Raw genomic sequence first — 24,509 nt, 5'->3', positions numbered from 1 at the left:
GCGTTTGAATGCGCTGTAAAACGCTCAGGTGTGAACTTAGGGTGAAGCTATACCAAATACTCGGCTTAGCTAATCCATATTGAAGTAATATATAAAAATCCTAATAAACCAGGCACACAATCTATACATTGATAGGACCCTCACACACATTACGCTATTGTTGTCTGAACCCACCATTTTCATCTAATGTATATGGGGAGCACCCAACTCTCCTCTGATGTTGGGAGAGAGATGAATAGGGCATGTTGAACTTCAGCACCCAAGCCTTTTGATCTCTAGGAAGAAAAGTCACCTCCAAAGGTGTCAGGTTGCAACTTTCTCTTTTCTCCCCACTGAAAACACATAGGAGCACATTTATTAAGACCAGCGTTTTAGACGGCGGTCTTAATGAACCCCTATACCTGATGGTGGATCCGCCGGAGTTATGGAGAGGCACCAGCCTCTCTATAACTTTGTCCGATCCTCCGCCATTTCTAAATGTAAGACAGCTTCTGCTGATAAACAATTAAAATCTATAGCACATCAATAAAATGTAATGCAATAATGATTGTTCATGTGGATCCTCAATGTACAGGACTTGCACACTAGAACTTACTTGGGGGTTAAAATGTTATATTGGATGCTGTTTTTAATTTTTTCTTTAAAGGGCTTCTGTCAGCCCACTAAACCGTTTTTTTTTTTTTGGGTTAATAATAATCCCTATACTGCGAGCTCTGCATACATAAGCTAAATATTGGTTCAGTAGAATTTGATAAAAAGCTATTTTTATAATATGTAAATTACCTTGCAAGTAGGGCGGCTACTTGCTGGTACGGCGCAGGCGCGAGATTTGGAATTCAAACAGGGCCAGCAGAGAACGATTCCGTTCCCTGGCCCTGTCAATCACAATGCGGAGGGGGCACCATTAGGATCGGAGGATGCAGCTGCTACCAGCAAGTAGCCGCCCTACTTGCTGGTAGCAAGGTAATTTACATATTATAAAAATAGATTTTTATCAAATTCTACTGAACCAAAATGAATATTTAGCTTATGTATGCAGAGCTCGCAGTGTAGGGATTATTATTAACCAAAAAAAAAAAAAACGGTATAGTGGGCTGACAGAAGCCCTTTAATTATTGTTTTAGTTTAGCTTCATAGGTCAAGATACTGAAGACCACACTGTATGGAGACATATTTTTTTATTAACACGTGTCCATCAATACAGTAAGTCCATGGCCTTGAATGCTGCAGTGCTCCATATACTGTATATTTTGTTTTGCCTGACCTATGTCACGTTTTCTGCCGTCGGCTGCTGGCTAAATCCCAAATTATGTACTTTGTAGGATTAACATATATATATATATATATATATATATATATATATAAATATATATATATAATTTTGGTCATGCCTCAACCCTAGTAACATAGTATCATAGCTTGTAAGGCTGAAAAAAGACATTTGTCCATCCAGTTCAGCCTGTTATCCTGCAAGTTGATCCAGAGGAAGGCAGGTAGAAGCCAATTTTCATCCTTTTAGGGAAATCTAGTAACTATAACTTGTAATATTATTACACTCCAGAAATACTGTACATCCAGGCCCTCTTGAACTCTTTTAGTGAGTTCACCATTACCACCACTGGCAGAGTTCCATAGTCTCACTGCTCTTACTGTAAATAATTATTTTGTCTAGATGTAGAGCATGTCCCCCTCATCACAGTCCTGGGGATAAATAGATGATGGGAGAGATCTCTGTACTGACCCCTGATAGATTTATACCTAGTAATTAGATCTCCCCTCCCCTCAGTCTTTTTTTTTTCTAAACTGAATAAGGCCCCATGCACACGACCGTGTGCCGGCCGGGCCCATATTGTGGCCTGCAAACAGTTCAATGGGTCCACAATCTAGAAGGTCCTGTGTGGAACGGAGGCACGGAACCCCACGGAAGCACTACTAACATGTTCTATTTTTTGCGGTGTGGAAGGACCACGGACCGCTAATTGCGGTCCCCAATGCACAGAACGGCCAAGCAACGGCCGCGTGCATGCGCCCTTAGCCTAATTTTGATAATCTTTCTGGGTACTGTAGTCCACCCATTCCAGTTTTTACTTTAGTTGCCCTTCTTTGAACCCTCTCCAGCTATGCTATGTCTGCCTTGTTCACAGGAGCCCAGAACTGTACACAGTACTCCATGTGTTGTCTGACCAGTGACTTGTAAAGTGACAGAACCTGTTGTGCTGTGTTAGGACTACAACATATAGCACTCCAAACTGGTTTGTTATGGTCTTTACGGTGGTTTAGAGAGGAGGTAAAAAAAATTATGGCAAAAAAAACAAAAAAACAACAAGAACAAAAGTAACACAATTTTAATTTTGCAAGCAAAGGGACTGTTCAAACGAGCATCTTGACTTCAGTTTTTTATGGTATCTACAATAGATATGACAAGCCTGTTATGTCATCATAATCCATTATCTCTGGCGTACACAGATCTCATGGGGCCCCATAGCAAAACAATATGGGCCACCCTGTCCTACCCAGTTTCTCAGTATATGTGTCACTTACTCTCAGGCAATCCAGAATGCATATTGCAGCACCCCAGATTTCTGATGAATTTACATATTGTTTTTCTTTTTTATTAAAAAAACTGGCCTCATCAACTTGATCTCACTTCTGTGTCAGTAAAGCGGAACTTGTGCTTCATAAAAATGGAGCTTATTCTGACCACCATATTTCTAAGTGTACACACACCAGACAACTGGCCTAAAATGCATTGATAAATCTCCTACTTCCAATCTATTACAAAGCTGGCTTCCTGCAGCCACCACTAGGGGGAGCTCACTGCATAGGAATTTATGCAGTTACGATTGACTGAGATGGAGGCTGTAACCATCTCTTTGCACTGGCAGCTTTGCACTGGCAGCTGTATGAAAATGCAGTGTTTTCACATTGGAAAGAGAAGAAAGATTTCATGTGGGCTGCCTCCATTGAAGTCACTTCATTGTCCATTATGATCGGTCAGGATCTTTTTTTCTCTCAATGATTAATAAGGGGTAGTCAGTTTTCTTTTAACAGAGTAGAGTACTGCAGAATTGAGTAAGCAGACAATTCTATCTAATTGTATTCCATGAAAGGGTTAGTCAAGTAGAAAATTCATCTGTGCTTCATCATCTTGAGCGCACTGCCTAGAGGCTTACATGCAGAGCTCACGTCAGCACCCGGCAAACCCAGGGCCTGCTTTTGGGGGGGTCCACTCAGGTCTAGTGGGTCTTTTCCTGGCTTCGGAGTCCCTGCTCTGACTCAATATATGGATATGAACATGAAGGGGATATCACTCAGTATTAAGTCTAACTTAGCCTCTATTTCTAAAATGTTCCTGCCAGGATTTGAACTCACAACCTTCTACATTAAACCATAACCACTGTGCTAGGGATCGACCGATATAGATTTTTTAGGGCCGATACCGATACCGATAATTTGTGAACTTTCAGGCCGATAGCCGATAATTTATACCGATATTCTGGGAATTTTCATTTTTGAAAAAAAAAATATTCCTACACAAATCTGCTGAAAATTAATGTTTATTGTTAAAGAGGACCTTTCACTAGTATACAAACTAAAAACTGACTGGCTTGCTACTTGACAGCCTGTGAACCTGCATGAAGCACGATGGAAGCATCCCGTTCCTCCCTGGGGCCACCTCTATACACCTATGTGAACCCCGATGACGCAACAAAAACGCGTAGCCGGGCCATGACTTCAGCTGTGAGGCAGGCATCTGGGCTGGTGGTCTTATAAATAGCCGGCGCACGGCCATATTCGAGCCAACAGCGCTACGCTATGTAATCTTGCAGCATTATTTATGATGTGTACACTGCCCCACATTATTGGCAGTAACAAATTAATAATATCAATATCCCACTGACCCCTGAGGAAATAGGGATATGGATACACATATGGTCTGTTAACTAGTGAATTACCACTGGCCTTTGTATCTTAGGAGTGGTGGATATTTAGCTGGTGGTCCCTAGTGTCAAATAAGGCTACTTTTACACCACCATTATGGATCAGCAAAAATGTTTCCGTCATGATAATACAACCAGCTGCATCCGTTATGAACGGATCCGGTTGTATTATCTTTAAAATAGCCAAGACGGATCAGTCTCTAAAACCATTGTAAGTCAATGGGGGACGAATCCGTTTTCTATTGTGTCCGAGAAAACGGATCCGTCCCTTTTGCCTTACATTGTGTGTAAGGATGGATCCGTCTTGCTCCGCACCACATTGCAGACAGAAAACCGCTGCTTGCTGCGGATTGCACTCCGGTATGGGAATGCAACCAAATGGAATGGAATGCATTCTGGTGCACTCCATTTCGATCAGTTAAGTTCCCCCCTATGATGGATCTCAATAGCGGAAAGGGAAAGCCCAAATGTGAAGGTAGCCTAACAGGATCGGGGGCAAGGATAGACTTTCTCTATACACCTACTGTTAGTCTCAGTCTGCATGAAGTCGCACAGTCCTGACTGTGGCAGGCATCTAAAGCTACACTCAGTTTTGAAGGCATTAGGGAACAGATTATTCATACCGTGCCACATATGAGCAATTAGTCTGGCACAAATATCAGTTATACTGCAGCATGAATGACATTTGCGGTGGTGAGATGTGTCCAATGCATATCTGATAGTGTTCAATCTGATGTTCCCCTCGCATGGGCCAGTGCAAAATGTATAGTTTATTTCTTTTTGTTTTGGATTGTAGTGCATATCAATAAAGCTTACCGGTACATATTTTAATATCTAGTCACATCATAGCATCAGTGAAAGGTGCCTTATATACCCAGTGTGGTGTCTCATAGGGTGAAGTAATTGAGGGTATATACGTGTCTCCCAGGTTCTTAGCATATGCTGAAGAAAGTTGTTTAGGAAAGGGTTAAGAAAAACCTAAGCCTGGGTCCTGATGAGCTGCACCTGGGGAGTTGCTAGAAAACTGGGCTGTCAACACACTTGCTCAGAACTCCCTGGGAGTGAGAGAAGCCACATCTCACTGAGGGACCCTGAAGGTCCAGAGCCTGCAAACTGCAAGTATCACAGGTTGCTGTACAGACAGCGTGCTTATTTTGCGTGGACTGAGGTTAGCTCATCCACGTCCTAGAGAGGGACCTATTGTTTAGTTAGAGCCTGGATAATGCTAGGTGTTCCGTTTATGTTTTGTGTTTAAATGCAACCTGTGAAATAAAGCTGGCAGGACGCCAGTGGAAATGCACTTCTGTCTCCTGAGGGCTCCTTCAGCAAAATAATCTGACTAATCCCCCTACCTTTTCACCGCTGGAAGGGCGAGCTAAATAACTGACTGTCACAATTGGTGGAGGATGCGGGCAACGACACCTCAGAAAAGCTGAATGCTGCAGTGCTGTGTGGGAATTTAAAGGGCCAGAAGCCCGTTTGCTCAGTGGAACTGGTGCTGCTGGAAATTTTTCTGGTCCTTGAACAGCTGGTTGCTAAGGGTAACGCCTGAATACAAATTGTTTCTGGACTTGGGAACAGGTATATGTCCTGGGTAAAACCTGCTACATTTCTGCAGAGAAAGACTCCTGACATGGAGGATATGTTAAAGGCTTTGCTGCAAGCCACCGCAGCCCAGCAACATGCAAACAAAGTGCAGCAAGAAGCTAATCGGCAGACAGAGGATCTGGCGCGGTCTATGGCAATGCAACTTACCGCTCTAACCGAGATGCAAAACAAAGATCGTGTTGCTTTAATTGAGGTGGTGCAGCGCTTTGCAGACCAGACCCCTTGGTCGACTGAAATTGGTCCCATGGGGAAGAAGGACATATGTGCTGGGAACTACCTACAAAAGATGGCTGCCACGGATGATGTGGAGGCTTATTTGATGACCTTTAAGCGCACCGCTGAGCGTGAAAGATGGCCACTAGATCAGTGGGCGGGGTTGATAGCCCCCTTTCTGAGTGGAGAGGCTCAGAAGTCTTATTATGATTTGGATCCTGCCGACGCTCAGGATTACTGTAAGCTGAAAGCGGAGATTTTGGCCCGTCTGGGAGTCACTTTGTCGGTGCGGGCCCAAAGAGTGCACCATTGGGGTTTTCAGGCAGACAAACCAGCTCGCTCCCAAATGTACGACCTGGTACACTTAACCAAGAAGTGGTTACAACCAGATGTTCTATCGGCTCCAGAGGTTGTCCAACGTGTGGTAGTGGACAGATATCTTAGAGCCCTCCCACCTAAAATATGCAAGTGGGTTACCCACGGTGACCCTAACAGCGCAGATGAGTTGGTCTCTCTGGTAGAAAGATATGCTGCGGCAAAGGACCTGGTACAAAAGCCCCGCCTAACCCAGGAAAGTACCCGGCAGGGGGGTGCTCCTGCGAGGGGTGGGGCCCCTAACAGGGACACAAGGTCCAAAGCTGAACTCTGGCCGGAACGCCCCGAAAGGGCCAGGTCTGACTTTCTGAGACCAGAACCTATCAAATGCTTCAGGTGTAGGGGACAAGGACATATTGCTGCTAACTGTCCGTTAAACTCAGAGCCCATGCAGTGTGATATGAGTGCTATGCCAAATACGAAATCGATGTTTGCCCAAGGGGTTTGTTCTATTGGGACCCCTGGAAAGGTCGATAAACATCTGTGTCCTGTTTCAGTGGAGGGGTGAGAGGTGCAGGCTCTCCTGGATACTGGCAGTATGATCACGTTAGTCAAAGCCAGTTTGGTAAACTCCGATAGCTTACAGACCCAGACAGTAGGGGTCACCTGTATTCATGGGGAAACTCGCGAGTATAATACGGCACGTGTTACCATAGGAACTGTGCTCAACCGGGTACCCTGTCAAGTAGCGATAATACCCACTCTCATGTATGACGTAATACTGGGGAGGGATTTTCCTTCTTTCTGGGAATTGTGGGAAAAAAGGGTTAAAGAGCCAACAGTGGTTACGGTCTCTGGAGAAAGGGCAACAGGAGTCACAGAACCTGAGCTTCTTCATGAGGTTCTGTCATCTCCTGATAAGGCCGGGTTTCCTTTTGATGTAATGTCGGGGGACACTGAAACCACTGATGTAAGTGGGGAGCCAGAGGAGAGGGTTGAAAATGTCTTAGCAGATATAAAGTTTTTTTTGCCACAGCACAGCTGAATGACCCTACTTTGGCTCGGGCCCGGGAAAATGTAAAAATCATAAATGGTGTCCTGATTTACCCAGATGTCACGCTTGCTTATCCCCATATCGCGATGCAAAATAACTTACTATATCAGGTAGACAAGCAAGGTGAAGACATCGTAGAACAACTGATAGTTCCCAAGCCATTTAGGAAGATGGTCTTGGATCTAGCACATGGTCATTTGTTGGGGGGACACCTGGGGGTGGAAAAGACAAAATAACGAATTTTAATGTGTTTCTTTTGGCATGGGCTAGTAGCAGAGGTATGAGATTACTGTGCATCTTGTCCTGAGTGCCAATATACGTCTCCGCCCCCTAACTTTAGAAGCCCATTGGTACCCTTACCCATTGTGGAAGTGCCATTCGAACGAATAGCTATGGATCTGGTAGGCCCTATAGTGAAATCAGCTCGCGGACATCAGTACATACTGATGATCCTAGACTACGCCACCAGATATCCAGAAGCTATTCCATTAAGAAATATGACGGCAAAGACCATAGCCAAGGAGTTGGTCCTGGTGTTCAGTAGGGTTGGGATCCCTAAAGAGATCTTAACGGATCAGGGCACCCAATTTATGTCCAGGGTGACCAAAGAATTATGTCGGCTATTCAGGGTGAAGCATATCCGAACCTCAGTCTACCATCCGCAAACGGATGGATTGGTTGAAAGATTCAATAAAACCCTGAAAAACATGTTGAGAAAGGTGATTGCCAAGGATGGTAGGGATTGGGATTGCCTACTTCCCTATTTACTGTTTGCCATACGAGAAGTACCGCAATCGTCTACAGGGTTTTCACCCTTTGACCTTCTGTATGGCAGGCAGCCCCGAGGGCTACTCGACATAGCTAAAGAGACGTGGGAGCACGAATCTACCCTGTACCGCAGTGTAATTGAGCATGTGTCACAGATGCAGGGCCGGATCAAGGCAGTCATGCCCTTGGTTCGAGAACATATGCAACAAGCCCAACAGGCCCAAAGTAGAATATATAACCGGGGTGCGAAACTGCGTCATTTTAGTCCAGGGGACCGGGTGCTTGTGTTAATACCCACAGTAGAGAGCAAATTCTTAGCAAAATGGCAAGGGCCCTTCACAATTGTTAAAAAGATAAGCGAGGTGAACTATCTAGTTCATCAGCCCGGGAAGAGAAAACCCGAACAGAACTATCATATTAACTTGCGAAAGCCCTGGAAAGATAGGGAAACTCTGGTGGTAAACTCAGCACCACGAAGCTACACCGTACCTGAGGTTAGGAATGCTGAGTCCCTGTTTCCCCATCAGAAACAGGAATCACAGGAATTCGTTATGAGAAATAACGATTTCTTCTCAGAACTCCCAGGCCTCACTCATGTGATAAAACACGATATTGTCACAGAACCCAGTGTTAAGGTGAAGATTAAGCCCTACCGGGTCCCCGAAGCGAGGCGCGAGGTCATTACCCAAGAGATTAATAAGATGTTAGACCTAGGGGTAATAGAAGAGTCCGTAAGTGAGTGGTCTAGTCCCATCGTTTTAATTCCCAAACCTGATGGGTCCATAAGGTTCTGTAATGACTATCGCCAGTTAAACTTGGTCTCAAAGTTTGACGCCTACCCAATGGCGAGAGTAGACGAACTAATAGACAAACTGGGTAGTGCTCGGTACTTAACAACATTGGACTTAACTAAAGGGTACTGGCAAATTCCGCTAACTGAAAGGGCCAAGGAAAAGACGGCTTTTTCTACACCCAGTGGGTCATTTCCAATACACTAGGTTGCCATTTGGCCTCCATGGGGCCCCGGCGACTTTTCAGCGTATGATGGATAGGATCCTAAGGCCACATATTGGTTATACATCAGCATATCTGGATGATGTAATAATTTACAGTAGCGACTGGGAGTCTCACCTACGAAAAGTGCAGGCGGTCGTGGATTCACTAAGACAGGCGGGTCTCATCGCAAACCCTAAAAAGTGTGCCATCGGCTTGGAAGAAGCCAAGTATTTGGGATTCACCATTGGGCGAGGTCTGATCAAACCCCAGCTAAACAAAATAGACTCAATACAAAACTGGCCTAGACCCCTAAACAATTGCAGGGTATTACAGAAGGTTTATCCCTAATTTTGCATCTATGGCGGTTCCCTTAACCGATCTTACAAAAGGGAAAAATTCAGTGATGATAAAATGGACCCCAGAGGCCGAGAGGGCGTTCCAATCCTTGAAACAAGCCCTGTGCTCCCAGCCGGTACTGGTATGTCCGGATTTTCATAAACCCTTCTCCCTGCAAACCGATGCTTCGGAGGCTGGGTTAGGAGCAGTGTTATCACAAATAATTGATGGGGAAGAACACCCTGTCTTATACATAAGTCGGAAACTGAATGACCATGAAAAGAGGTATGCCACTGTAGAGAAAGAGGCTTTGGCCATTAAATGGGCCTTGGACGCTCTCAAATACTACCTACTGGGCAGAGAATTCACCCTCATCACAGACCATGCACCCCTAAAATGGATGCAGAATAACAAGGAAAAGAATAGTAGGGTTACCAGGTGGTTTCTGTCCCTCCAGCCTTTTAGGTTCACAGTACAGCACCGAGCAGGCAGCCTCCAGGGGAATGTAGATGGTTTGTCTCGTACTTACTGTTTGTCAAGCCAGGGTGCCCCAACCCATAGGTTAGTGCAAAAGGGGGGGAAATGTGGTGTCTCACAGGGTGAAGTAATTGAGGGTATATACGTGTCTCCCAGGTTCTTAGCATATGCTGAAGAAAGTTGTTTAGGAAAGGGTTAAGAAAAACCTAAGCCTGGGTCCTGATGAGCTGCACCTGGGGAGTTGCTAGAAAACTGGGCTGTCAACACACTTGCTCAGAACTCCCTGGGAGTGAGAGAAGCCACATCTCACTGAGGGACCCTGAAGGTCCAGAGCCTGCAAACTGCAAGTATCACAGGTTGCTGTACAGACAGCGTGCTTATTTTGCATGGACTGAGGTTAGCTCATCCACGTCCTAGAGAGGGACCTATTGTTTAGTTAGAGCCTGGATAAGGCTAGGTGTTCCGTTTATGTTTTGTGTTTAAATGCAACCTGTGAAATAAAGCTGGCAGGACGCCAGTGGAAATGCACTTCTGTCTCCTGAGGTCTCCTTCAGCGAAATAATCTGACTAATCCCCCTACCTTTTCACCGCTGGAAGGGCGAGCTAAATAACTGACTGTCACACCAGACACGGACAGCCTTAGGCTGGGGAAGGATTTGGACATAGGGAAGAATTTGTCCCTAAAGGATAGGCTAAGCAGTAACAATGAAGCATTAACCAACTTCTATCTAATGTGTATGAGTGCGGCCTTCTATCTAATGTGTATGAGTGCGGCCTTCTATCTAATGTGTATGAGTGCGGCCTTCTATCTAATGTGTATGAGTGCGGCCTTCTATCTAATGTGTATGGCAACTTATTGAATACATCAAGATACTAAATTCATTTGTTTCATAAGTAAACCTTTGCATTCAATAGTTCCTAAAATGTGATACCATTATTTTCCAGCACAAAACTTCTAAATATTTCATAAGATAAAAAGTAGAAGACTGAGGAAATAAATAAATTTACCATTTTATTGTAGCCCAACTTAAAGGATAACTGTCACACTTAGACCCTAATTTCAATTTTCATATACAGTATGTAGTTACTAATAACATGATATTCCAGAATCAGTTACTATTAGACTGACTTACCCCATATTTAATAAGATTCAGCCCTTAGCAACCAGTCTGCATAAAACTGCAATTTCACTATTCAGTTAAGATGGCCGCCACTGCCCTCACCCTGAGGCTAATCCCGCCTGCCCTCACTAGCCAGTAACAATAGCCCCCCAAAAGTGTCAGTAACCAGAGCCCTCCCCCTAAAGGGTTAATCTCCTGCAGCACAAAGGGGTCCTCTTAGCACATGTTGCTTTAATTTATACACTGAGCAGACGGCAGATCTCCCTTCCCTGGTCAGCGCTGCTTCAACTCTGCATTCTCCAGCTCTGCTGAGTGAGGGAGCGTCTGCCAAGCGCAGGGACAGGGATAGGTGCACACAGCCCAGGCACTGGTATCAGCTGCTGGGGAGGACCTGGCTTTAATCATTTACTTACAGTCCCTGGCTGTCAGTAATCTGACCTTGCACGCAGCCTGCTTCTGCGTCCTCCGTCCTTTAACAGATAGCCGGACCATGCCTAGCAACCTGATTTTAAGCACAGGTAAGAGTAGGCAGTGCAGGGAACTAAACTGTGGAATTAAGGGGTAATTGAATACACAGTGAAACGTTGAAATAGGGCCACCAAGGAGATATTAATCAATACTCCCAAAAAAAATAAAAAAATATGACAGTTATACTTTAATGGAGCTTTTCTAGAGTTTTAGACGTTTTGTATAGTTTTCTATGACTATCCCATATTGTAGAATACTTGATTATCCATCCTCTATTTCTGTGATGAATAACCTCTGGCACTCCAGCTGTGATAAAACTACGACTCCCAACATGTACACTGGCTTGGCTGCTCTTAGAACTCCATAGAAATGAATGGAGCATGCTGGGAGTCATAGTTTTACCTCAGCTGGAGTGCCGGAGGTTAGCCATCACTGCCCTATTAATTCTAATATATAGGAATAAACTGTACATTTCCAACAAAATAATTGCATCAAGACCAAGTTGTCTTATTGAAATACAGTTAAAATCAAAAGTTTGACTTACTGCTGTAAAGAAGATCCTGTGCCAAGTCAGCAGGGATTTCTAAAAGTGAAAACATCAACATGCCACATTTAGCTACAGAGAAAATGGTAGACTTTTCAAACAAATATATAACCAAAAAAGTGATCTGAAGCTACATGTATTTGTCACCAACATACACTTTTGAGATATTACTCATTAAAGCTGATATACATGGAAAGATTTTGGAAATTATGAGGATAATTTTCAATGTGTAAATTTAGAATATCTTCTTGTACAAATAAATTACACTGTACCCCAACACCAGACCATCATCCCAACTGTGAACCATGGTGCAGAGAGGATCATGGTTTGGTTATAATTGTGACTAAGATAACAACCTGACCACATTTTATTAGTAATTAGTTCAGAAATCCAGGTAATTCCAAAGGGCGGGTTCACTAACTTTTCTTAAACAAGTCAATTACATTGTAAAGGCCACTTCAAGCCACTCATCTATGGCAGGATTATCCTCTCCAGCGCCACCGAGCACAGTTAACAAGATCCCCCGATGAATCTCTCTATCTTGAAGGGGAAACACGTCGGGATGATAATCTTTCTAACTTCTATATAGGATCACCACCATCACCAGTAGGTCCCTCACTTGGACATTTATAGGTTTGTCATACTAAGTTCTGGAACCACAAATTTAATATTTGGCAGTCTCCATGATTTGGGAACTTAGGTAGGGACAGCACAACAGGGTACAGCCACCGAGAAGTGGGACCGCAACTAACGGGTCGATTACTCCGCTTGTAGGCAGGGCGAGTATAGCCTGTAGGGACATTCCCACACTGCCTAAAGCGGACTTGTATATAATCTGCCCTGTATCTTGGACTGACGACAATCTGATCTGGCCTGGCCATATAAAGATCCAATGTGACTCGTCAGGAGAAACAAACCGGACACCTGTCCTGTATCCATTATCCTGCAAGGAGAGACTGTCATGTACTCTGGGACCTGTATTCCTGTTGATGCAGACATTACTTGGTCAACAGTACCGTGAGTAACCACATGGTGGTGATATACCTATATCTTGATCTGATTTGATTATATTATAGTTATAGTGGGATTTTAGTAATAAGAATAAATAAATGTTATGTTTTAAGGGGAATTTTTTGGCTCAGTGATTTACATTGTAAAGGAGAAAAAATTGAAACCGAACAAATATCAATTTCTGGTAATTTTATTACCATATAAAATGATTATTATTAAAGCGTTTTTCCAGGGAGAATGTAAAAAAAAAAAAAAATGGTCAGAATGTGTTAAAAAATAAATAAAAAATCTATGCTGGACACCGATCCCCTGCCAATTGTTCCAATGCTGCTTTGGTCCCTGCTGCTCCTTACTTCTTGTCCTGGCTTGACATGCTAGATACGCTAGGAAAGACCCACTCACCGCTAAGGCCAGTGACTGGCTGACAGAATACATCTTTAACATTCATCAATTAAAATCAAATGGTTAAACCTAAACATTCACAATATCACACCTATCAGCTAATTTTAATCAAATCTGTTTTTGCATTTTATTCACTACTTGCCTGTCACTTGAAGTGAACTGTTGTCAATGTTGAAATGTGCCACCAAGGTATTTTCTATGTTTTTAGCGAGTACAGTCTGAGCTGAAATATTTTGCTTCCCATTTATATTAATACGGAATAACAGGACAAATCCAGGTATTACACTTCCAGGGCTGCGAAGAAACAGCAAAATAAACATGAGTATGCAAACACTTATTTATGGGTTTTCTCATCCCTAATCCTTAACCCCTTCCTGAAATTGTATTTTCTTATGCCACCATTTAACATTCTATACGATCTAGGGGGAAGCTGCAAAAAAATGTAAATGAGGGGGAACGGGAAAAAATGCTATTATTTTATGGGTTTCGTATCTATGATGTTAAAAATGTATTCTGCTGGTTAGTACGGTTACAGTGATACCACATTTATGTTTTTCTCTTTTTCTAATACTTTTAATATACCTTTTATATACTTTTTTATATTTTAATCTTTTTGAGGGGGGCGATCTTTAGTTTTTATTGATACCATATTGGGTTATGTATGACTTTTTTAAATAACTTTTTATTAAACTTAGGCTGCATGCACATGACTGCGGTGTGTTTTGCGGTCCGCAAATCGCGGATCTGCAAAACATGGACAGCCTTTAATATAAATGCCTATTCTTGTGCGGACAAGAATAGGACATGTTATTTTTTTTAGCGGGGTCACGGAGCGGAGCCACGGATGGGGACAGCACACGGAGTGCTGTCCGCATCTTTTGCGGCCCCATTGAAGTGAATGGGTCCGCATCCGAGCCACCAAAACTGCAACTCGGATGCGGACCAAAACAACGACTGCGTGCATGAGGCCTTAATGGAAGGCAAAGTGATTTAACCATTTTGATTTTCTTTGGTTACACCGTTCACCCTACAGGATGAATGCTTTTATATTTTATTAGTTTAATGATACAAATTATGATTATTTTTTTTATTTGCACAATGGGGGAAGTTGGTGGTTTGAATTTTAATTATTTTTGTTATTTTTAAAACTTTATTTTTAGTCCCCTCAGAGGGGTTGAACAAATAATTGTTAGATCGCTTATACAATAGACTGCAGTGGTTTCTATTAAGCCCACAGGCAAGACTTAATTTCCGCTTAATAATGACACAAGACCCCAGACTGCTATAGCAACCGAATGGCTCCTACAAGCTCATCACAGGAGCATGTTCTGGTAAATGTCTGCTTAGATGCTGTACTTAGAATTAACTACAGCACCTGAGGGTTTAAAGTTGGGGGAACCTGGAATGATCAGAAAGGTCCCAGCAGGACATCAGAGCTGTGAGTATTGCTTGATTTATTTCTTTAACTGATTCTGATCCTTTTCTAACAGGACAACCTCTATAATGGCTAGGTATGAGCAGGAAAGGCATCTGTGTTACCCACGACTTGTATGTCAAGTTGGATGACATCTCTTTAGCTGATTAGCTGCAGTTTTGATAGCTCTAATGTGGCCTGTTAAGCTGGCTATACTCAGTAGATAAGTCCTTCGTACCCGCACAGTGGCCTATACAGGTCACAGGGCATGCACACAAGTCCTATATACGTCAATCAGACATCTCCAGACATTGGTTTCCTATGTCCATGTGGCTACAATAAAGCATATCTCTAAAGAACAAGCAAAGGGTCTGTCCCACAAAAAACAGTCTACATTTTTGAAAGCAGGACCTGGATTTGTAATACTTTTGTAACTGCATATAATTTAGGGTACATTCACACGAACGTCAGCCGTTCATGTCCGTGCTGTGAACTGCAAATTGCGGTCCGCAATGCCCATGCACCGGCCGTGTGAATCCTATATTGCGGCATGGACCCATTCACTTGAATGGGTCCACGGTCTGCAATATAGGGCAAAAAATAAGCCGTGTCCGATCTATTGCAGTGCGGAGGCACGGACCAAAAATCCCACAGAAGCACTTCTTCGTGATTCCATGGGCTTCCAATCCGTGCTTCTGCTCTACACCGCACCGTATTTTGAGGATTATGGACCCATTCATGTCAATGGGTCCGCATCCGTGATATGGGATTTGCACGGCCAGTGCCCATATACATATATTATATAAAATACACAGTAATAAAAGGACATGAAAGTCATGACAGGGTAATAATGCATGATGTACCTTAAGCTAACAACTTGCGATCTGATGTACAGGCTTTTGAGCTCTGAATTTATATAGGATGAATTAATCTGTAAGCAATACAAGTGAATGTCAAGTTATTACTATCAACAGTTTTGGAAAAAAAAATATTCAACATAATCATCATTATCATACAGGATATATATATATTTTATGCGTCTGCCATGCAGTGAAAATGGAAACTTTTAAGCCATAGTAGTGCTTGAGTATTAACACAAAACCCAGTATAAGACGTCCAGATTATTTGGAGCCTCCACTGACTAGAGCATTTACATATAAAATTAATTTGTTATATTTTAAATCTTATATGATCATTTATCAGATCGGCGGGGGTCCAACTGCTTGCACCCTTGCCGATCAGCTGTTTGAATGGAACAAGCAGTTGTATTTGCCCTACATCGGCACTACAAGGAAAACAGTGTGCAGGTTAACTTTGAAGAGGCTGCAGCGATTGCACAAGCGCCGCGACCTCTTCAAACAACGGATTGACAGGAGTACCTGCTGATCTGATATTGATGACCTATCCTGAGGATAGGTCATCAGTATCTTATCACTTCACAACCCCATTAATGGGGATGAGCTGAAATATCAGGCACAGATCATGGCTAAGAGGGGTGTGCTGTTTCTGGGGAAAAGCAGACCCCTTTTCTAATCCTGGACAACCACATTAAGCAAGAAAACAAGGAAAGGATCCATGTATAGATACAGCTGTGTGCAGTGTGGAGTGACATTAAAGGAAAATCAAAATGACTTACAAATTCTTCAATCTGAACAGCCAATGCCTGGAATTCAAGGCTGCTGCTATGAAGATATTGATTTGTATAGTTTAAATTTAGGATCCTAAAAGAACCGTTGTAGTAAACGTAGCTGGTGTTCAGCAGCACCTCATCTGTTGAACCTAGAAAAATAAGATTATATTGTTAAGTTTTTTATCAAATACTCTCAGCGCCACCGCTTTTGCCAAAATACACTGAAATTGAACACAGTGAGTATTATTATGAATTGACATTCTGAATATTATATGTATGCTTGATAGCTGTGGTGGACATGACAAGATTCAAACTATGACCACTACTATGACTAATATGGTTATCATGATCATTAAAGGGCTTCTGTCACCCCACTAAAGTCTTTTTTTTTTTTTTGGGCTAGTTACATTCCTTATAGTGCGATATATGAGAATATAATGGTGTTACATACTTTCATTCGGCCGTTTCTTATAAAAACAAAGTTTTATAATATGCAAATCAGGTCTCTACCAGCAAGTAGGGCATCTATTTGCTGGTAGCCGCCGCAAAAAACCGCCCCCTCGTCGTGTTGATTGACAGGGCCAGCCGTGATCTCCTCCTCCGGCCGGCCCTGTCAGTATTTCGAAAATCGCGCGCCTCTGTTCATTCGGCGCAGGCGCTCTGAGATGAGGAGGCTCGTCTCCTCAGAACTCCCTCAGTGCGCCTGCGCCGATTACATCACCGAAAGAGAAGACTTCATCGGCGCAGACGCCCTACTTGCTGGGAGAGACCTGATTTGCATATTATAAAACTTCTTTTTATAAGAAACGGCCGAATGAAAGTAAGTAACACCATTAAATTCTCATATATCGCACTATAAGGAATGTAACTAGCCCAAAAAAAAAAAATGACTTTAGTGGGGTGACAGAAGCCCTTTAAACCTTCATAACTGTGCTGACACATACACTCACATAAAGAATTATTAGGAACACCTGTTCTATTTCTCATTAATGTGATTATCTAGTTAACCAATCACATGGCAGTTGCTTCAATGCATGTAGGGTTGTGGTCCTGGTCAACACAATCTCCTGAACTCCAAACTGAATGTCAGAATGGGAACGAAAGATGGGCTACAACAGCAGAAGACCCCACCGGGTACCACTTATCTCCACTACAAATAGGAAAAAGAGGCTACAATTTGCACGAGCTCACCAAAATTGGACTGTTGAAGACTGGAAAAATGTTGCCTGGTCTGATGAGTCTCGATTTCTGTTGAGACATTTAAATGGTAGAGTCCGAATTTGGTGTAAACAGAATGAGAACATGTATCCATCATGCCTTGTTACCACTGTGCAGGCTGGTGGTGGTGGTGTAATGGTGTGGGGGGGATGTTTTCTGGGCACACTTTAGGCCCCTTAGTGCCAATTGGCCATCGTTTAAATGCCACGGGCTACCTGAGCATTGTTTCTGACCATGTCCATCCCTTCATGACCACCATGTACCCATCCTCTGATGGCTACTTCAAGCAGGATAATGCACCATGTCACAAAGCTCAAATCATTCCAAATTGGTTTCTTGAACATGACAATGAGTTCACTGTACCAAAATGGCCCCCACAGTCACCAGATCTCAACCCAATAGAGCATCTTTGGGATGTGGTGGAACGGGAGCTTCGTGCCCTGGATGTGCATCCCTCAAATCTCCATCAACTGGAAGATGCTATCCTATCAATATGGGCCAACATTTCTAAAGAATGCTATCAGCACCTTGTTGAATCAATGCCACGTAGAATTAAGGCAGTTCTGAAGGCAAAAGGGGGTCCAACACCGTATTAGTATGGTGTTCCTAATAATTCTTTAGGTGAGTGTATTTGCAATTTTCATAGTAATATTTTTGTTAACTTTATTGTATAATACTTTGAATCTTCATCTTTCATTGTCCTGCTTTTGGTGCTTGATTATTTTAGTTTTTTTTTTTGGGACAACATGACCCTTGCACTTTTCATTTTTTTAACAGTTTGCTGCATATCATGAACTAATAAGAAATACTTAAAACTTTGTAGTTTACACATAATTCACAAAACCCATTGAGAACCTTTGTAAATACAATGCATAAATCATCTTGTACTGATGCTGTGTTTTTGGAAACAGTCATCATGTGGACAAACAGACATCTAATGACTTGGTGATCGGTGGCACATTTATACAGGTCCACTATTGGGGACAAGAGTTTTATACAAATGCTTATCTCCGATAATTTTCCCGATCCTCAGCCTATGTTAACCTCCCTGGCGGTATGATTATGTCAGGAATTTTGTACCAAAAGTGGTACAATTTTTTTGCATGAAATTTGGTGTTATGTATTGAAGGCTTGCAATTCTTAGTAATTACTTACTTAAACCTGACCAAACAAGACTTTAGTAGACATCCCAGATGTGATAAAGTTTCAAACACAAAATCATGAATTATAATCTAATAAATAATATAATTTTATTTAATAATGTAATAAAAATAATGAAATTTGTCAAACACAGAAAATTCAATAAACATCCTGAGTGTGATAAATTTTAAAACATGGGACTGCACAAAGTCCGACGTCACAATCAGGACAATGGAACCTAGTTTCTTTTCGGACTTTCTTTCTATTGCCATCTCTCTTTGAGCAGCAAACCACGTACATCCTGGTAGGTGCTGCCTTTTTTGCGATTGGCGGGATGAAGTCGATAAAGTGACGACCAGTCAGGCGTTGTGGGTTGACAACGTCAACAGCACGACGTCCAGGTCTGTTCACAGCTACTGATGGCGTCTGGTGGTTGACAAAAATCCGCTCAACCACCTTCCATATAAAGTCAGAATGAACAAGAGGCTTGTCACTCTTTGCTCTGTGCAGGATATATGCATTCCAAAGGCATTGTTCCAGAAGATGCCTGAAGATCTTCTTATAATTATTTTTTTTGCTGTTTGCGCATAGTGGGATAAAATGTCATTGCCTGATCGGCTCTGTCGAAACACCTCCCATGGTATTATTATAGTCTATCACGACTTGCGGCTTCAGCACATCTTTCCCACCTATTGTGTGGACCATGGCAGTAGAGGTATTGTGCACAGTACTCATGAGACACACGTCCTTCTTGTCTCGCCATCGCATTGCCATCATCTTACCCTTCTGCCAGGCAACCATTTCTCCGGTTTTGAGTTTTTTTCTTGGCAAACATAGATGGCATGCCACGTCAGTTAGGCCTAACGGTACCATATGCATCAGTCTTGTTTTGTAGCAAAACCTCATACAGTTCGGGAGACATGTAGAAATTGTCCGTGGTCACACAATATCCCTGGTTCAGCAATGGCTCCAGCAGTGTAAGGACAGATGATGTGGCCATCCCATAGCTGCTGTACCTGGGGTTGAACTTCATGCCTTTACCGGTGTTAATGACTGAATTCCAGATGTACCCAGTGGATGACTCGCAGAGCATGTAGAATTTGATGCCAAACTGCGCTCTTTTGGATGCTATGTACTGTATCCAGCTTAGTCGTCCCTTGTAGGCCATCAAACTTTCATCTACGCTGACGTCCCTTTCTGGCACATAGGTCCGCTGGAAATTGGTCCCAATAATTTGCCATACCTCCCAGATTTTTTTTTGTTTGGGCGCAGGATGCGTAGCCTCATCAAATTATTCATTGTGGAAATACTTCATGACGAGGGAAAACCGGTATCCTGACATCACGGTGCCACAAAATGGAGTGGCCAGTAACTTATTGGTGGTCAAGTACCATTTCTGGAGCGGTTTCCCCATCACCCCCTGAAGAATGATGAGTCCCAGAAACTGCCACATGTCCTCTTTGGTCACCGGTTCCCACTTTCTGCTTCTGGAAAAGGTGGCATGCAGCGTAGCAGATTGCTGCTCTTGGTAGCAATTTGTCTCCGTGACAATTTTTTCAATTACCTCCTCAGTAAGGAATAATTGCAGGTATGCCAGAGGGTTGTCACGCTCAACATCTACCTTCATCCCAGGTGATCCAGTGAACAGGAATCTTGGGGGCGCTACCTGGTCCGTATCGCAGTCAATAGGGCACCAAGTGCGCACATGGCTGAGGTCAGGTGCAGGATCATCGCCGTTGTCACTTGCCAGATCAGTGTTGGACGACAAATCTCCCCACGACTCACTATCGCTCAGTTCTGCGAGCACCTCCGTGTCACTGTCGCTGTCACTCAATTGGTCCAAAACCGCTTTTGAAGTAAAGTTGCGCTTTTTTGATGCCATGGTATAAATTTATTTTATGGGCACAAATTACAGCAAAATGGCAGGCAAGGGGCACTGTACAGTGATCACATGTCAGATCTGAGGTTATACAGTGTAATCCTCTCAGATTACAATGTATAACCTATTTTATGTGTGTGTGTCACTTTCAGTGTTTATATTTTTTTTTTATTTCCCGCCCAGTTCCGCCCCCATGCACAGCTGCTGCTCGCAGGGAACGGAACCAGGAAGTCAGATGCCGGATGGCGCTCACAGCAGAGGAGATCGCCGGCAGAAGGTGAGGGGGGACTCTGCAATGTTACCCCTAGCGTGACTCGGGGTTACCGCTCCTGGCAGCGAAAATTAACCCCGCGTCACGCTCGGGAATACCGCCAAGGAGGTTAAAGGGCTTTGAAGGGATTGTCTCATGAAAAATATTCAGCATCTTTAAAACCAGCACCTGGATCTGAATACGTTTGTAATTGTATGTAATAAAAAATGTAGTATAGGTTGAATGTTAGGTGTACGTTAGGTTAAAAAAATAATAATACTCACCTCATCCACTTACTTGCGGAGAGGCCATTTTCTCCCGCCTTGATTGAAGAAAACCCACCAAAGGACCTGCGGCTAGCCTGATGACATCACCACGTAATCACACAGGGCGTGCAATATCATCACTCCCAGCGTGATGACGTGGTGACATGATCACGCTCGCCGCAGGTCCTTTGGTGGGATTACTTCAAGCAAGATGGGAGCGGACAGCCTCTACGCGAGCAAGTGGATGAGGTAAGTATTTATTAAATTTTTCAGCCACCATTTAGGAAAATTTGATTCGTTACCACAAAGCCCAAGGAAATTCAGCCATCACTGATCTTTATGGAAATGACAGACATAGCAGAGCTGGAGAGAGTTCAGAGAAGGGCAACTATAGTAATAACTGGAATGGGTGGACTACAGTACTCTGAAAGATTATCAAAATTAGGGTTATTCACTTTATAAAAAAAAAGACAACTCAGGGGGAGATCTAATAACTATGTATAAATATATCAGGGGTCATTACAGAGATCTCTCCCATCATCTATTTATCCCCAGGACTGTGACAAGGGGACATCCTCTGCGTCTGGAGGAAAGAAGGTTTGTACACAAACATAGAAGAGGATTCTTTATGGTAAGAGCAGTGAGACTATGGAACTCTCTGCCTGAGGAGGTGGTGATTTTGAGTACAATTAGGCTAGGTCTACACGACGACATTTGTCGCGCAACATTTTGTTGCACTAATGTCGCGCAACAATTTTTATAATGGCAGTCTATGGTGTCGCACTGCAACATGCGACATGCTGCGACTGCGACGCGACAGTCGCAGAAAATCCATTCGAGATGGATTTTTCTGCGACTGTCGCGTCGCAGTCGCAACATGTCGCATGTTGCAGTGCGACACCATAGACTGCCATTATAAAAATTGTCGCGCGACATTAGTGCAACAAAATGTTGCGCGACAAATGTTGCGCCCTATCTGTCGTGCAACTTTTTGTCGCGCAACAAATGTCGTCGTGTAGACCTAGCCTAAAAGAGTCCAAGAGGGGCCTGGATGTATTTCTGGAGTGTAATAATATTACAGGCTATAGTTACAAGAGAGGGGTCATTGATCCAGGGAGTTATTCCTGATTGCCTGATTGAAGTCGGGAAGGAATTGTTTTCCCTTTAAATGAGGAAAATTGGCTTCTACCTCACAGGGGATTTTAGCCTTCCTCTTGAACTATGCAGGATGACAGGACAAACTGGATGGACCTATTCTTTATTTAGCCTTACAAACTATATTACTATATTAACCCCTTCAAGACAGGACAGTTTTGGAAACAATATTTTCAACTTTCCTCTTCGTCTTCGTTCCAAGGGTGTAACTTTTTTTTTCTTTTTTTTCTGTTAGGGCTCTTTCACACCTGCGTTCTTTTCTTCCGGCATAGAGTTCCGTCGTCGGGGCTCTATGCCGGAAGAATACTGATCAGGATTATCCTAATGCATTCTGAATGGACAGTCCGTCCTTCAGGATGTCTTCCGTTCCAGAACGGAACGTTTTTTGGCCGCAGCAAATAGCGCAGCATGCTGCGCTTTTTGCTCCGGCCAAAAATCCGTAACACTTGCCGCAAGGCCGGATCCGGAATGAATGCCCATTGAAAGGCATTGATCCGGATCCGGCCTTAAGCTAAACGTCGTTTCGGCGCATTGCCGGATGCGACGTTTAGCTTTTTCTCAATGGTTACCATGGCTGCCGGGACGCTAAAGTCCTGGCAGCCATGGTAAAGTGTAGTGGGGAGCGGGGGAGCAGCATACTTACCATCCGTGCGGCTCCCGGGGCGCTCCAGAGTGACGCCAGGGCGCCCCAAGCGCATGGATGACGTGATCGCATGGATCACATGATCCATGCGCATGGGGCGCTCTGACGTCATTCTGGAGCGCCCCGGGAGCCGCACGGATGGTAAGTATACCGCTCCCCCGCTCCCCACTACTACTATGGCAACCAGGACTTTAATAGCGTCCTGGCTGCCATAGTAACACTGAAAGCATTTTGAAGACGGATCCGTCTTCAAATGCTTTCAGTACACTTGCGTTTTTCCGGATCCGGCGTGTAATTCCGGCAAGTGGAGTACACGCCGGATCCGGACAACGCAAGTGTGAAAGAGGCCTTAGTGTAGCCATATGAAGACTTGTTTTTTTTTTGCCAGATGAGTTGTAGATTTTTAATGGCACCATTTAATGTTTGAAACAATTTACTCAAACTGTACAAAAAGTATTTGTGGGGTGTAAGAATTAGTTTTTAGCAAATTGATCCTAATGAATCAGTTCATGTTATTAGCAAGAGTTCTTCACCTGTAAGGCTAGGTCTACACGACGACATTTGTTGCGCGACATTTTGTTGCACTAATGTCGCGCGACAATTTTTATAATGGCAGTCTATGGTGTCGCACTGCAACATGCGACATGCTGCGACTGCGACGCGACAGTCGCAGAAAATCCATTCGAGATGGATTTTTCTGCGACTGTCGCGTCGCAGTCGCAACATGTCGCATGTTGCAGTGCGACACCATAGACTGCCATTATAAAAATTGTCGTCGTGTAGACCTAGCCTAAATCTCATGCCTGAGACTCTGCTGTGAGTAATAGCGCAAATGGAAAGGCTCTGCTTTCGCTACTGGAGCAGCAACTGCGCATGTGCTGCCACACTTCCAGGTAGCAGTGCATGAATAGTTGCTGCTCCCAAAGCAGAAGCAGAGCCTCTCTGCTTGTGCTATTACTGACAGTCGCAGGCATGAGATTGGCAGGACCGGACATTTCGCCAGGCCCTGCCAATCAGAGCTCAGCTTTTATTTTTGAGGGGTTTAAGAAATAAGAGCTGAACTCTCATGGGTTGCTATGGGCGATAAAACAGTCTTACTATTAGGGCTCATTCAGCCCTCATTTTTGTGGATCTGATTTTTTTGCTGTTACATCAGTATATCTGCAATTTTCACTGACAAGTATAGCACATTTGTTTTGCAGAGTGCTGTCCGCATCTTTTGGGGCCCAATGGAAGTGAATGGGTCCTAATCCGAAACATTGCGGTTCAGATGCGGAAAGCAGCATATGGCCGTCTGAATGAGCCCTTAGTTTGATAATCGAAGCCCATCAATACAGTGCTTACAATGAAGAAAGGTGAATATTTCTTACTACGCATCGCAATGATTACAACTGCAGCAATCACAGCTCCGATAACGGCCAATAGTATTGTAATGCTGACAGCAGCTATTGCTATCTTCCTCTGACGTCCAGGCAATTTCATTGGTAGACCAAATGAATGTTATCTAAAATAAAAAAATATTATTAAATTGTGAAATAGAAAATATATAGTAGAGAAATACATTTTAGACTCTTTTGTGAATGGAACAGGTTTACACGCCAACTACAAGAAACTTTACTGTACAAATCGGATCGCCACAATCTGCTGTTTAAAGGGGATG

At 43.4% G+C, this 24,509-nt stretch overlaps 1 protein-coding gene across 1 annotated transcript in view; it reads right to left on the bottom strand.

Annotated features, from left to right (window-relative positions):
- Positions 1-24,248, bottom strand: part of LOC122926253 (transmembrane protease serine 11C-like) — a 47,564-nt gene extending 23,316 nt beyond the window's left edge. The window contains exons 1-6 of the mRNA XM_044277629.1: positions 24,220-24,248; positions 16,305-16,447; positions 15,532-15,599; positions 13,397-13,548; positions 11,838-11,880; positions 6,154-6,201 (exon numbers count right to left, since the gene is read on the bottom strand). Coding sequence (XP_044133564.1) covers positions 6,154-6,201; positions 11,838-11,880; positions 13,397-13,548; positions 15,532-15,599; positions 16,305-16,447; positions 24,220-24,226 — 461 coding nt within the window. The 5' untranslated portion in view covers positions 24,227-24,248. The remainder of the gene's footprint in view (positions 1-6,153; positions 6,202-11,837; positions 11,881-13,396; positions 13,549-15,531; positions 15,600-16,304; positions 16,448-24,219) is intronic.
- Between the last annotated feature and the right edge of the window lie 261 nt (positions 24,249-24,509).

This window comes from Bufo gargarizans, chromosome 1 (genome assembly GCF_014858855.1).
Source record: "Bufo gargarizans isolate SCDJY-AF-19 chromosome 1, ASM1485885v1, whole genome shotgun sequence".
In the NCBI taxonomy this organism is placed as follows: domain Eukaryota; kingdom Metazoa; phylum Chordata; class Amphibia; order Anura; family Bufonidae; genus Bufo; species Bufo gargarizans.
This window is presented reverse-complemented; position numbering and strand designations above follow the sequence as displayed.